At 35.6% G+C, this 13561-nt stretch overlaps 1 protein-coding gene and 1 pseudogene across 1 annotated transcript; one reads left to right on the top strand and one right to left on the bottom strand.

Moving 5' to 3' along the window:
* The first annotated feature begins 2711 nt into the window (after positions 1–2711).
* On the top strand, positions 2712–3329 carry LOC112459707. Its single transcript, XM_025023974.1, has one exon. It carries the CDS (start codon positions 2712–2714, stop codon positions 3327–3329), a length of 618 nt encoding a protein of 205 aa, XP_024879742.1.
* Positions 3330–7440: 4111 nt separating this feature from the next.
* LOC112459708 lies at positions 7441–8394 on the bottom strand (annotated as a pseudogene).
* Between the last annotated feature and the right edge of the window lie 5167 nt (positions 8395–13561).

Here is a 13561-nt window from a genome sequence, read left to right as displayed (position 1 = left end):
TTATGAGCGACAATTTTGACAAAAATTCCAAAATAGATTTAGCAGAAGTAGACTCAAAGCAGAGAACCACTTTCGCAAGCAAAATTAAGAAATTTATTGATAAGAGAACTAAAAAAACAATTACAACTGAATCTGGCACACATCCTAACATATTTTCAGCAGTCAATATCAGCAACAGAATTGAAAAATGTTACAGCAAGTTCGAGTTCTACCTTATGGATTACAAAAGAAAAAAAAAGTTGTAGTATAAGTAGCAAGGAGGAAGAAGAAGAGAATGAAGACACATTAATTAGGAAAAAAGAAAGAAAGAACGAAAAAATATAATCAGCGACGTTAAAAAACAATAGCATCATTGCAGATCAATCCAGCACAACATTAAACTCAGATTTAACAGGATCAATTCGAACAGAATCAATCTCTGCAAAATCATTATCAGCCACAAGACTGGAAATAGATCCGCCAAGTTCGAGTTCATGGATTACTGAAAATAGTATATCTGTAAAGAACAAAGAAAAAGAGAAAAGGCGTAAAAAAAACATTAGAGAGAAAAAAGAGAAAAAAGGACAAAGTAAAAGAAATTATAAAAACCGGAACTGAACCGATATTTTCGTTCGGCCAAGTCCCTCTTAAATCTTTGTACTTCGTGAGACCAGTTTCTTTAATAACAAATTCAGCAGCTTTATGCATGAGTTCGACGAAAGTGGTGCCCCTTTTAGAGCTACTTTGACCAAGCACCGATTAACTTAATCATTGATTAGTCCATTAGAAATGAGTGAAATGACCAATCGCATTTGCTCACGAAGCAGATAAACAGTACATTATTGAAGACCGTGAAGCAGCTATAGAAGCAATTGAATTAAATAAATAAAATATTGATTAAGCAACGTGCAAATTCATAATTTGCATACTTAAAAACTGTGAGAAAGTAATGTTTAAATTTATAATTTGCACCAAGGACCTGGACCGGACAGGAACCAAAACCAAAAACCGTATCCGATATTTTTGTCGAACCGGAACCGTAAACCGTATGAAAAATTTATAAAGCCTATAGGACCAAAATCAAAATCGATACCGTTAGAAATCATATCTTCAAAAGAATTAAGACCAGAAAATAAAGAAAAAGCAAAATATGTTGTTGAAGAAAACATTGCTTTTGAAAAAAATAAGTTATGTAGAGGCGCGTTGATTAATTTTGACCCAAGATGATATTAGTCTTTGTTCATGTTACGTTATTATCTTCCAATATTATTTCTAGATTCAAAATTTAAAACTGATGTTTTATACAAAGAAGCAAATGGTGACAGAGGTCTCGTTAATGATACAAAAAGATTAGAAATAAAACCAAGAAAAGAAAACGTTCAAAAAATCTCGAAAAAAGCTTAGGAAAAACTTGCAACTTGCACAGAACACTGAAAAAAATCGAAACCGGAACCGATAAGTACATATCTACAAACGAAGTATGCATATAAATAATTCAATTCAATACAAATTTCAATAAGAAAATTTTAATAAACCGGAACCGAAAAAAATTAATTTACAAAGTACCAGCCAGAAAGCCGTTTGCCGAATGGAAGAAAAACACTGTACTCCCCGAAAATAAAACGGGGACCATAAGAAAAATTCTTGACACGAAAAAGTATGATTGTAATCAGAATGTCGGTAATTTTTGTGATATACGTTGATAACGACGAGAAACGTGGTGACAACGAGAAAAACGAGAAAATATGCCGCAATAAATGCGCCAAGAAGCTCGAGGAGAAAAAAACGGCGACAAGAGCTTTGGAGGGATTGAAAAGTTTAAAAAACAGATGTCTGTGCTCAAGAACGAACTGTCCGATAAGCTTTGGCTTATCAACAAGCTCAAAAATTTTATCAAGCAGCAGTTTACTCTGACACTATTAATTCATGGACCGAAAATTATAGCCTCTACTCTATTACCGATAGAGCAAATGTCTGAAGATGCCCAAGAAACAATGAACGAGTACATAAAAAAGTTTCGAGAAGACTTCTCGAGAAAGTGCTCTCGAACAAAAACAATGGAAGATGTTTTTTGCGGCTTATGATCACATCCGATCTATATACTACCTTGATCAAAAAGTTCCCGGAATTTATTTATAAAATGCAAAATACAAGTTTATTCATCAATATTAATATTTTCAAAGAATAAAATAAATTTTCGCCAGTAATAAAATAATATTAATATTAATTTTTCCCCTTCAAAGTACTCTCCAACGACTGCAACGCACTTATGCCAGCGCTTGATCCAATCCTCGAAACATTTTTTATACTCGGTGTTCGGTATGGCCATTAGAGCCGTCTTCGATTTTTCCATTATCTCCTCTCGGCTGCTAAAACGCGTTCCCCATAGTGGTTATTTTATTCGATTGAACAGAAAGAAGTCGCAGGGAGCCAAATCAGATAAATTCGATGGCTGTTGAATGGTTTCGTTCCGTTCTTGGCCAAAAAGTTCCCGAAATTACCACTGTGTAACGCTCTCAGTCACCCAATTTGAGTTCTGTTTGTTTTGTTAAATTGGCACAACTGTCCCGCCTAATTTCTCTCTCTCAGCGCTATGCTTAACATTTTTAAAAGTTACACGGCACTGTGTGTGTTTTCGATTTTTTACAATTTAAAAAATGGAATTTTTGCAACAACGAGTTTGTATTAAATTTTGCGTTAAAAACGGATTGAATGGTGCGAGGACCTTGGAAATGTTGAAAAAGTGTTTCGGCAACGATACTCTAGAGAAAACAGTCGTTTACCAGTGGCACGAACGTTTCAGAAGTGGTCGTAAGTCCGTCAAAGATGACAAACGCAGTGGCAGGCCGTCAACATCGAAAACCGACGAAAACGTCGATAAAGTGAAAGAAATGGTGGTCAAGAACCGCAAATTAACCATCAGAGAGCTAGCAGAGGACTTGAACATTGCTTATAGATCCGTTCAAGACGTTTTAGTTAATGATTTGGGTTTCCGCCGTGTTGCAGCAAAGTTGGTACCAAAAGACCTGAATTTTTTGCAAAAAAGGGACCGCGTTGACATCGCAAAAGACATGATTTCCAAGGCTGAATCCGACTCAACATTCATCAAACGCATCATTACTGGAGACGAGACGTGGGTTTATGAATACGACACGCAATCTAGACATCAGGCGAGTGAATGGCGTGCACTCAATGAGCCCAGACCGAAAAAACTACGCCGTTTTCAATCAAAAAAGAAGGCGATGCTCACGGTTTTCATGGATTACGACGGCGTTGTGCATCAAATTCTTGCCACAAGGTCAGACAGTAAACAAGGAGTATTATTTGGGCGTTACGAGACGGTTGCGTGAAGCAGTTCGCCAAAAATGACCGAATTTGTGGGCAAACAACTCGTGGATTTTGCACCATGATAACGCACCGTCGCACAATGCCATCATTATCCGCGACTTTTTGACCAAGAACGGAACAAATACCATCCAACAGCCATCAAATTCACCTGATTTGGCTCCCTGCGACTTCTTTCTGTTCAATCGAATCAAAAAACCACTACGGGGAACGCGTTTTAGCAGCCGAGAGGAGATAATGGAAAAATCGAAGACAGCTCTGATGGCCATACCGAACACCGAGTATAAAAAATGTTTCGAGGATTGGATCAAGCGCTGGCATAAGTGCGTTGCAGTCGATGGAAAGTACTTTGAAGGGGAAAATATTAATATTGATAAATAAACTTGTATTTTGCATTTTATAAATAAATTCCGGGAGCTTTTTGATCAAGGTAGTATATATATATATATATATAATTGTACGGCAACTGGTGATAGTTTTTAATTTTTATATATATATATATATACCTAATTTGCGAAAATCTGTCACAAAAAAAATTAAAAACTATCACCAGTTGCCGTACAATTATTGATTCCACCAAACATACAAGCTGCAGAAGAAAGACAAATGCAATGTCTAACAAACTCTGACATGTCTGATGAAAATTCAGATACTGACGAAGATGAGTGTGTGAAGTTCGCACACCTACTTTAATATTTTTTAGTTCTGATTAAAGTTCCAGCTTCTTTTCGAAGAGTATAAGAGTATTTTTATGTTTATAAAAAGAGTTCCGGCGATTAACTCTTTGAAAACGACAATTAAAAAATGGAATCCTAACTTCACACCCAATTTTAAGACCGAATAGTTCTGAATAGCTCATCTGAAGCATTTTGGACGAGTACTAGAGTTCCTGATAAAAGAAAACTTTATTAAATTTTTTTCAAAAAACAAAAAAGAAAAGTTTAATTTAAAGTCAAAATAGTTTATATAGCTCATTTGATTCCCTTTGAAAAGTTCTAGAGTTCTTGATAAGTAAAAAACTGCAAAACCTTAGAATTGTTTTAAAAAATCATCATCAAAACGCAAATGACATTCACGAAAGACCTTCAAAATCGAATATCTTCTTAAAACTCTCATCAAAACGCCTGCAACTCTACCACTAACTAGTGACGATCCGGCCACTAGTTAAGAATTCAAAGATATTCGAAGATGCAACGGATGAAATTCGACTAAGCCCTGTTTCACACGTATCCGACACTGGACTACTGACGCCGGGTATCCGATCGCAAAGTATATGGATTAATATGGGAGCATTTACACGTTTGTCCGATAGCCGATTTATGAAAACAAAGAAAATCGATCGGATACCCGGCATCGGTAGTCCGGTGCCGGATACCTACGTGTGAAACAAGTTTAAATCTTTCTGTCCGTAAACGGTACGAACACGGCACGGTTATGTCTAAATCGATCTTAAATCGGAGATATATTCACGGAAAGAGTTCGTTATACGAGTAATATTAATATAAATCTCGCAGCATCGATATGTACGCGTATAATCAATTAAAGGTGCGACGATAAGATTATCGTAAACAATATCAACGAATAAAATGCATAATTTAATGCATCGAGTACATTCATGGCGTATTAATAAGTTGAAGAAAATTACGTGCAATGTGCGTAACTTTCTTTCATTTAAAAAGTATAATTTTATGAAATCATAAGAAATTCTTTTTCTATACGGTTAATTCACTGCAAATCTAAGTGTGTTATTTTAACTAAAGCTCTTCTTACACATTTCTTGTCGTTTTGAATAAAGCCATTTAACACAGTTGAACATATTAATATGATTAAACATGTTGATTTAAGGCTCCTACTGGCTCGCGAACCAACTCCGCGTTTTCGCACAGACAGCGTCACACTTGGCAAAACTGTGAACTATAAGGCGTGAAAAATGACACGTCAAAGCTAATTTATCCTTGCGATTTACAGCGTTATTCTTCATTTTAGTGCAGTGTTTTCACATTTAAAATTATTGCGATAGTGTTAAAATACACCGAAGATATCCACTTTATCGTGATTTAATATGTGCAAGCAAATACTTATTTCAATTCGGCAGCTGTCAAACGGCTTGTTTTCGTTCTTGATTAGGCAACATTCACTTCGACAAATGTGGATTACTATATAAAAGGGGATGTTTCGGTGTATTTTACAAATCTATTTTATCGTTTACACAGGTGGTATTTTATCAAAAAGCATTTTTATTTTAGTGTAAATCACAAGAATTTTCATGATGTTTTCATAACTTTCTCGCTTCTGACGTCATCAATCCAAGATGGCTGCAGTGAGTGAACAGGAGCCTTAATACGCAACAAAACATGTAAAACGAGCTTCAGTCAAATGTGTCATTTTTAAACGTATATGCGTGTAGAAATAACACACTTAGACTTACAGTGTCTGATAAAACGGCTTGCAATTACAATTAATTACAAAGTATTCTATACATATAGTCATTAGTCTATATACTATATATAAATAAAAAGTGGTATAGTTACTATAATTGTCCCTACGCTATTAAATATCAAAAGATAAAATTTAAACCAATACCTTGAGTTAAATAACATTTTGTTCTTTTTAATTACCATGTGTCGAAATTTATTATTTTATAACACAAATAATGTTATTTTAACTCCATTGACTAGTCAAATTAATAATTAAATTAACATTGTTTTAGTTAAATTAATCTTTTAGGAACCACACATCGATCCCGTTGGAGTAAAATGTTATAATTTATAAGATAATCTCTTAAAAAACCGTCCCTGATAAAAGTTTTTTGCTTTTTTTGTTTTTTTTTTTTCTTAATTTACATAATTATGTACACAGGCCCCTAAAAGGTTAACGACATATTGAGTAGCAAAAGTGGTCTTACTTCGCGTGGCTAATACTGGAAGCAAGTTCACGCCGGTGAAACTGGAAACGATCAGTTAGATTACGTGATCGGAGGCACTGTTGGCCGTGTATCAAACCCGCGGCTGACCGACCGGTCGCTCGCAGAATACGCGTTAAGTACGCGATCGCGTATACACGTACTCGTTCTCTCGGACCTACTACCGGTTATCACGCTGGCCACAGCGGCCTCGCTCCCGTCCGCGTTGCGAACAGCGGCAAAACTACTACCTTTTGTAAATCTTTTGTAAATCGTGGCAGAAAGGAAAAAAGTGGCAAATCTGTGTTAGAATCCAAAGATTCAAATGGCCTGAAAACTACGGTGGTGCGAGCACTGTCGTTTTATATCGAAGGAGTCAGGCTGTCTTAAGTCATTGATTCTCTGCACGAGTCTCTTTGGGCCTGGAGTCAGAGTCAGTTACTGGTCTGGTGATGCGAATATATAGCCTCTCCCAGTCAAATCATTCGCTTTAACACCTCCCAGTGGTCTCGCTGAACCACTGCAATGAGGCTGTTCCGATTCAGTACGGCTCGGTCGCAAGATCTGATGTCGGATGGCCAGCGCGTTCTGCAGTAACCAAGTGGCGTCAATGGCGATCTGACTGCGCCTCTATATAAGAGCCTGTAGTGATACGGACCCAAGTACCGCTGGTGAGATTCGGAGCCAAGGAAAGTTACGGTTATCTAAAAAGCTCTCGGCTGTCAACCCGTTTGTTCCACAACACGCAATAAATATGAAGAAGTTAAGAATGAATCTTCACGCCTGAGTTCTCGGATGGTCCAGGCAATGCACGCACGATGCGAGATTGATGACTCGGTTAGTGCGGAGACACCCAGTGACTCCGTAGCTGGCTCCTCGAAAGTAGGCGCTAGTTATCGGGTTTAGAAACGATTACGCCTCTTGACGCACAAAACTCATGCCACGAGTAGCCGTGGCCCCCAATAGCCTTCTTCTTCCTTCCTCTTCTTTGTAAATTTTATGGCACCTAATCCTCCTCAAGATCACATAACGGCCAAGAACAAGTCAAATATAATAAATACAGACTTGAAAGATTCAATCCAAACTCGGCGCTGATTGCATCAGCAATCTTCAAAAATTATTCAGGACAAAACACGTCCGAATATGTCTACGGTCTCGACGAGACTTACCCCCGGTAACCGTGTCAAATTAAAATAAAAATAAATAGTAATAAGTTATTTCGTGAATGGATATCCATCTGTGTCAAACGCAGTGCACGGACACTGCGTTTCAAGCACGCCCGGCGCCGGGGATCGACTCGCAACGGTGGCGGGATTCGCGTCCGCTTCTCCCACGTTGCAAGGCCGGCCAACTTCGACTCCCCGGCTAAAGTAAAAGATAATCGCATGCTTTAATGGGCTTGGAACCCTTAAGGGAAAGTCGTTCGGCTGATTCGATTCGGAGTCGTAAATCAATGAGACCCTTTCGTCGGGACTGAGATCCGATTGAGCCTGATGATCGATCAAATGATGCTTTTGCTTGAACCGTGACTTACCCATTTCGCAAAAACCCTTCGCGAATAAATTGTTATTGATCTTCAACTTCGTGATGTTCTCGTTTTGGTATGCCGTCACCGCGATAAATTCCGTCTCCTTGAAAGCGAACAACGCGGTTGAATGAGTAAAGAGCTCGTTGTAGTTCTTCGCATCGAAGCAACGAACTATCCAGATCTTAGGAACGTATTTGTACATCGATGTTAATACCACGTTATTATTGGGGTCGTTGATGTTGTTCGTGAGCTTCAATTTATTGAAGCTGATCGGATTGTCCATCCAGTGGCTCCCCGTTGCCGGACTCGGGATGCTTCTATAGCCGAAAAGCTGTTGTGGCTCTGCCGGCCCCGCAAAGCTCCAGTCACTCATATTGCTGTTCTCGCCCCCGTTCTGGTATCCACAGTAATTGTGACGGCGATCGGAGGCCGGTGCTATCTCCATGAGGACATAATAATTCTCACGTTTCTCCAAACCGTTTACATTTATTTGAACGGACGGAAACATGCGCCGACCGCTCTTGGTAATTATCATTTCTGTATTATTCTCGGAAAATTGCTGCCAAAAATTTCAATTAAGCAGCTCCACGTTGACTCCGCGCGGCAATGGGGGTTGAAATACCCATTCGCTTGAATTCATCCTCTCACCTAATTTACGTTGTAGAGCGATCGGTCACTGCGCGAAGAGTGGCGATGCCAGTTACATATTCAGTTCCAGGAGCACCAGTGCATTGTATAGATCTTGAAGAAACATCGGTGATCGACGTGTGATCGACGTGTCTTCTCCGATACCGTCGGTGTAAGGTATAATGCAAACACGGAACTGGTCAGAACGAACGTCTAAATCACGTGCAGTTGTAGAATGAAACTGAGACAACCGATTCTCGCCTACCAGTAACCTACCACAAAACGGGATCAGTGCAATCTGCCGAACTAGGCAAACTATATGTGTCGTCGGTCGTTCGGCGCACATGAGACAACTGTGTCCATAAACTTTTTGTCCTTTCTACCGTGATTCACAAAAAGTAATATACAAGGTAACAAATAACGTTCACGTGATAATTTTAAATGCCATAATCACACTAATCTGTTGAGCCAGTTAAAATAAATATTAACTCATTACGCGTTGTTAATCCATTTGTCGTAACTTTCTCTTTCTTTAATCCTTTAGGGGCCACACATCGATCCCGTTGGAGTAAAATGTTACAAGTTATAAGGTAGTCTTAAAAGACGTCCCTAATGAAAGTTTTTTAGTTTTTTTAGTTTTTAATTGTTTTTTTGTTCTTTTTTTTAGTACATAATTATGTACACAGGCCCCTAAAGGATTAAAAATGTTTAGATACTGTCTGTTCCTTTTCCGGGTAATCTCAGTAGAGACATCCTGCACTTCTTCAAGCTTCTCATATATTATACATATTTGCCTTTCCGCTGAATCTCGATCAGTCGAATTCAAAATATTAAGATTCTCTAATAATTCGATAATATTCCAACAACGTTCAGACGAAGGAATTATTAGATTAATGTGTGTACAAATGGCAACAACTAGCTTCTTTTATGTACATTTTACATTAGTGATATATATTGGCAATATTTAGACCCTGATAAAAATATGTGCACGGAAAAAACGGTTTTGCTAAAGTATCTAAAAATTTAGCTAAATATACATCTAATATCTGAAAATAATTTTGTTACACCATTAAAATAATTATAGGAAGTCGCTGAAATATAATAATTCTGTAAAAAAAATTGACATTTTAGCAATCAGTTCTACATAATTATTTTGATGGACCAACAAAATTATTTTCAGATCTGTATCTAGCTAAATTTTTAGATACTACGAGTACAAAATTCGATTTTGTGAAGCGCAAACGAAAGCCAGACTTGCAGAGTTTCTTATTCACGCATCATGGAAATGCACGCCTTTAATCTACACATACGGAAAGAACGGTTTTCTGTTTAAAAATAATTTTGTTGCACCATTAAAATAATTATAGTAGGTTGTTGAAGTATGATGATAATGCTGTACAAATTTTGATATTTTAGTAATTAGTTTGATTGTTTTACATAATTATTTTGATGATGCAACAAAATTATTTTCAGATCTATATCTAGCTAAATTTTTTGATACTTCAGCAAAACCGTTTTTTCCGTGCACTATTCTTCTGTATACTCTTTGCAAATATAGAAAGAGGATATCAAAAAATAAAAATGCGTTAAGTCATTACAATGTTAAATTTACGTAAAAATCCATGTACACGGAAAAACGAGATTTTTCTCTCTCTCTCTCTAACGAAAACTCACGTTTTCACGCCAAATCGCGTGTTACGATATCGTATTAAAACTTATAGCGTTTTCGATTTGCGACTCAAACCGACTTGGGTCGCATCATGTATACAGGACTCTAGCATCATTGACGTGGAATACATACATAATATCTATGTATGTATTCCACGTCCATTGATGCGACCCGAGTCGGGTCGAGTAGTAAATCGAAAACGCCATTATAATAAACGACTGTTTCGGCCGAACTTCAACCGATGACATAATGTGCGCCTTTAAATATTTAAAAAAAAATACATAATTATACTCAATGTATACAAAATAGAAAACAATAGACGTTTAGCTTGTACACGTAAGTGAATCTCGCGTATCATTAATGTATATTATAGAAGCGTACTTAGCGCCATTTTTTTCACCATTTTTAAAAATAACATTTACGTGGTATCATTAACAAAACGATATTTTCACAAACTAGTACTATTCAGTACATCCGCTGTAATCTACTTTTCATTAAAAAGTACTCTTTCGTGAATATACTGTATCTATTAATATCTATTAATAAATTTTATATTTAGTAAAAACACAAGATATGCTATCATTTATAAAAACTCATTTAACCGATAAGCTTAAAAATGCAATTAATTATATGGATTTAATTTTAATTGTCATATACAAATTATTTAATAAAAATTCGAACAACTTCCACTTAAAAATGATTAAATGTCTAATACAAAATCTAAATTTGTAGAATATAAAGTTTATCTTTAATTTTGCATATAATAGAAAAAAGAAATTATCTTATTGATTATTTCGGCTCGTGCGGAAGGAAATTATTTAATTTTCAGATCCAATTAAGGTATAAAGGTACCTATATATCTGGACATTTAAGAATAGGTAAATGTACCAATAGCTGGACACGTACCTATGTCTGGATAACTTTAAAAAAATATAAATTTATGGAAATAAACGTTTGGATACCATAACTAAAGTTTCAAATTGCAAGAAAAAATATTTTTATCTTTGATTTTAATTCGCGTTATACTTATAAATAATAAAGGTGTCCAGATATAGGTACATATGTCCGGGTATTGGTACTTTTAACTTAATTTCTAAATGTTGAGCAAGACATAATATATTAACTTCTTAATGGCTAATTAAGAAGATATTCGACTTTGAAAATGCGACGCGTGAAATTCGACTATTGTAAGTCCGCATTAAAATTTTTTTTGAAAGTTCTAGACGTTTTGATAAGAGTTCCGTTTTTTAGGACAACTAAGAATTCTGAAAGATCGACTATGAAAGAAAGACTATGATCGAAAACGATCCGGTCACTAGTTAAGAAAATATTCGACTTCAAAGGTCTGCCGTAAACGTCATTTGCATAAGTTTTGATAATAATTTTTTAAAACAATTCTAAGGTTTTGGAATGTTTTACTTATCAAGAACTCTAGAACTTTTCGAAAGGAATCAAATAAGCTACTTAGAACTATTCTGACTTAAAATCACTTTTATTTTTGTTTTGTTTCTTGAAAAAAATTAAAACATTTTTACTTTTATCAGAAACTCTAGTCGTCAAAAGTCTTCAAATGAGCTATTCAGAACTATCCCGGACGAATCAATGCGTATCCCAGGGCCCCCTTTCCAACGCGAAAAACGCGCCGCGAAGGACACCTGCGAGGTTTTAATCGGTAAGAATCTGACACTCCCCTCGCCTGGCTCCCGAAGGCGGGGGGGTCTTCCCCCTCTTACGGCGAAAGGGCTACCGGTCAGTAATGGCCGGTAGATTTCCCCGCATTAAAAAAAAAAGCTATTCAGAACTATTCAGTTTTGAAGTTAGGTATAAAGTTAGCACCTCATTTTTTTAATTACCTTTTTCATAGTGTTAATCGCCGGAACTCTTTTTATAAACATAAAAATACTCCTATACTCTTCGAAAAGAAGCTGGAATTCTAATCAGAACTATCGAATTTTATAGAAAAAGTGCCAACTTCACACCCGACGAAGATTTTGATAATAAAATTTAAATAACAATTTTATAAATTTTGTAATTTTTTTTTATTTTAACCATTCCAATGTTAATCAATTTTTAATTTAATAAACACTAATTTAATAAACTAGACAACATAATAATGATGAAAAAGCCGTTTGCCGAATGGAAGAACAGTGCTCCCCAAAAAAGCAAAAACCAAAAAAAAATTCTTGACACAAAAAAGTATGATTTTAATCAGAATGTCGGTAATTTTGTGATTTTATTACAAAATTCCCTATCATTAAAAGCAGAATCCCACATTTATTTTGTACTGTATTAGATAAAAAAGAAGTATATTGTTAGCTGTCTGCAAATTGTTCATCCTCTGACATACTCAAATACTTACCTACATTGGAAACAATTAAAGATAAACAAACTTAAAAATATATCGATAGAAAGTATATGAGACCATGGATAAGATCTAAACTTCAGGAATTCCCAGAAAATTAAGAAGAATTAGAGTATCACCAAGTTAAAATGCTTGATTTTGCTTCAATTTATATAGAGAAAAGACTACCAAAGTTTAGACTTTATAAAAAGTTATATACATATTGTTGACCCCGAGATCAGCTGAGCCGTTGAATCGTCAAAATAACGGATTTCTCAGATAACCGATTAGGCCAGCGGATTTTTGGACTCTTTACCGAAGTTCGAGAAATTTCTTAGCTGGGCGAGAATAAAATCCCAAACTTCCGAATGCGATTAAACAAATAAAAAAGTTTTAGTAATACAAAAGTTAATACAAAAGCTGTTCAAATTAATTAGTAGAAAAGGATAATACAATAATATCGTGTTATAGATACATATGTGCATATGTGCGTGCCGTAACGTGGAAATTAGCCCGGTGTAACTAAAGCGTATCTTTTACGCGAGATATACGGATTGAAATGGGAAGAGTCGAGTGTCCGTAATAAATTGCCGTAACATATGCCCGAGGCATCGTTAGCGTCATAGACAAGAGGGTATTGTTGTACGAGATGACTGTTGTGCGCGATTAGAGACACACGTCATTGGACAAGGACAAATTTGTATATCTAGGCTGACTTACGTCAGCTTTTTTCCTTCTACACTGTAAAAAATGTATGTGAATTTACACCAATAATAGATGTAAATATTACAAGTTTAATTCGAAACATTTAAAATTTAATGAAAAATTACAAAATTGCTGTATTTATACAAAATTTTTTTAATTTCACATGAAATGTGTAAATTTGTCCTATATTGTGTAAATATACTCTATTTTTTATGGAAAATTATGTAAGAAATGGAATATTTCACATATCTTGTATAATTAATCTAATTTTTGTAATATTACGTAGTTTAATGGTAATATTTCATATATCGCTATGAAATATAGAGCGATTATACGCGTTTCTGTTATTTTATATGTAACTTTACAAGATTTGTGTTAATACACCAAAAAAATGAGTAAACTTGTCTTCTATTGTGTGAATATATTTTATTTTTCGTGAAAAATTACGTAAGTAATGTAATATTT

This window comes from Temnothorax curvispinosus, unplaced genomic scaffold (assembly GCF_003070985.1).
Source record: "Temnothorax curvispinosus isolate PA1 unplaced genomic scaffold, ASM307098v1 QBEX01010068.1, whole genome shotgun sequence".
NCBI classification, from domain to species: Eukaryota; Metazoa; Arthropoda; class Insecta; order Hymenoptera; family Formicidae; genus Temnothorax; species Temnothorax curvispinosus.
The sequence above is the reverse complement of the archived record's forward strand: the minus strand, read 5'-3'. Positions and strand labels throughout refer to the sequence as shown.

What these genes read in the sequence shown, in the direction of transcription:
- LOC112459707 (XM_025023974.1), top strand. Translation starts at nt 2,712, where the DNA reads ATGTTGAAAAAGTGTTTCGGCAACGATACTCTAGAGAAAACAGTCGTT.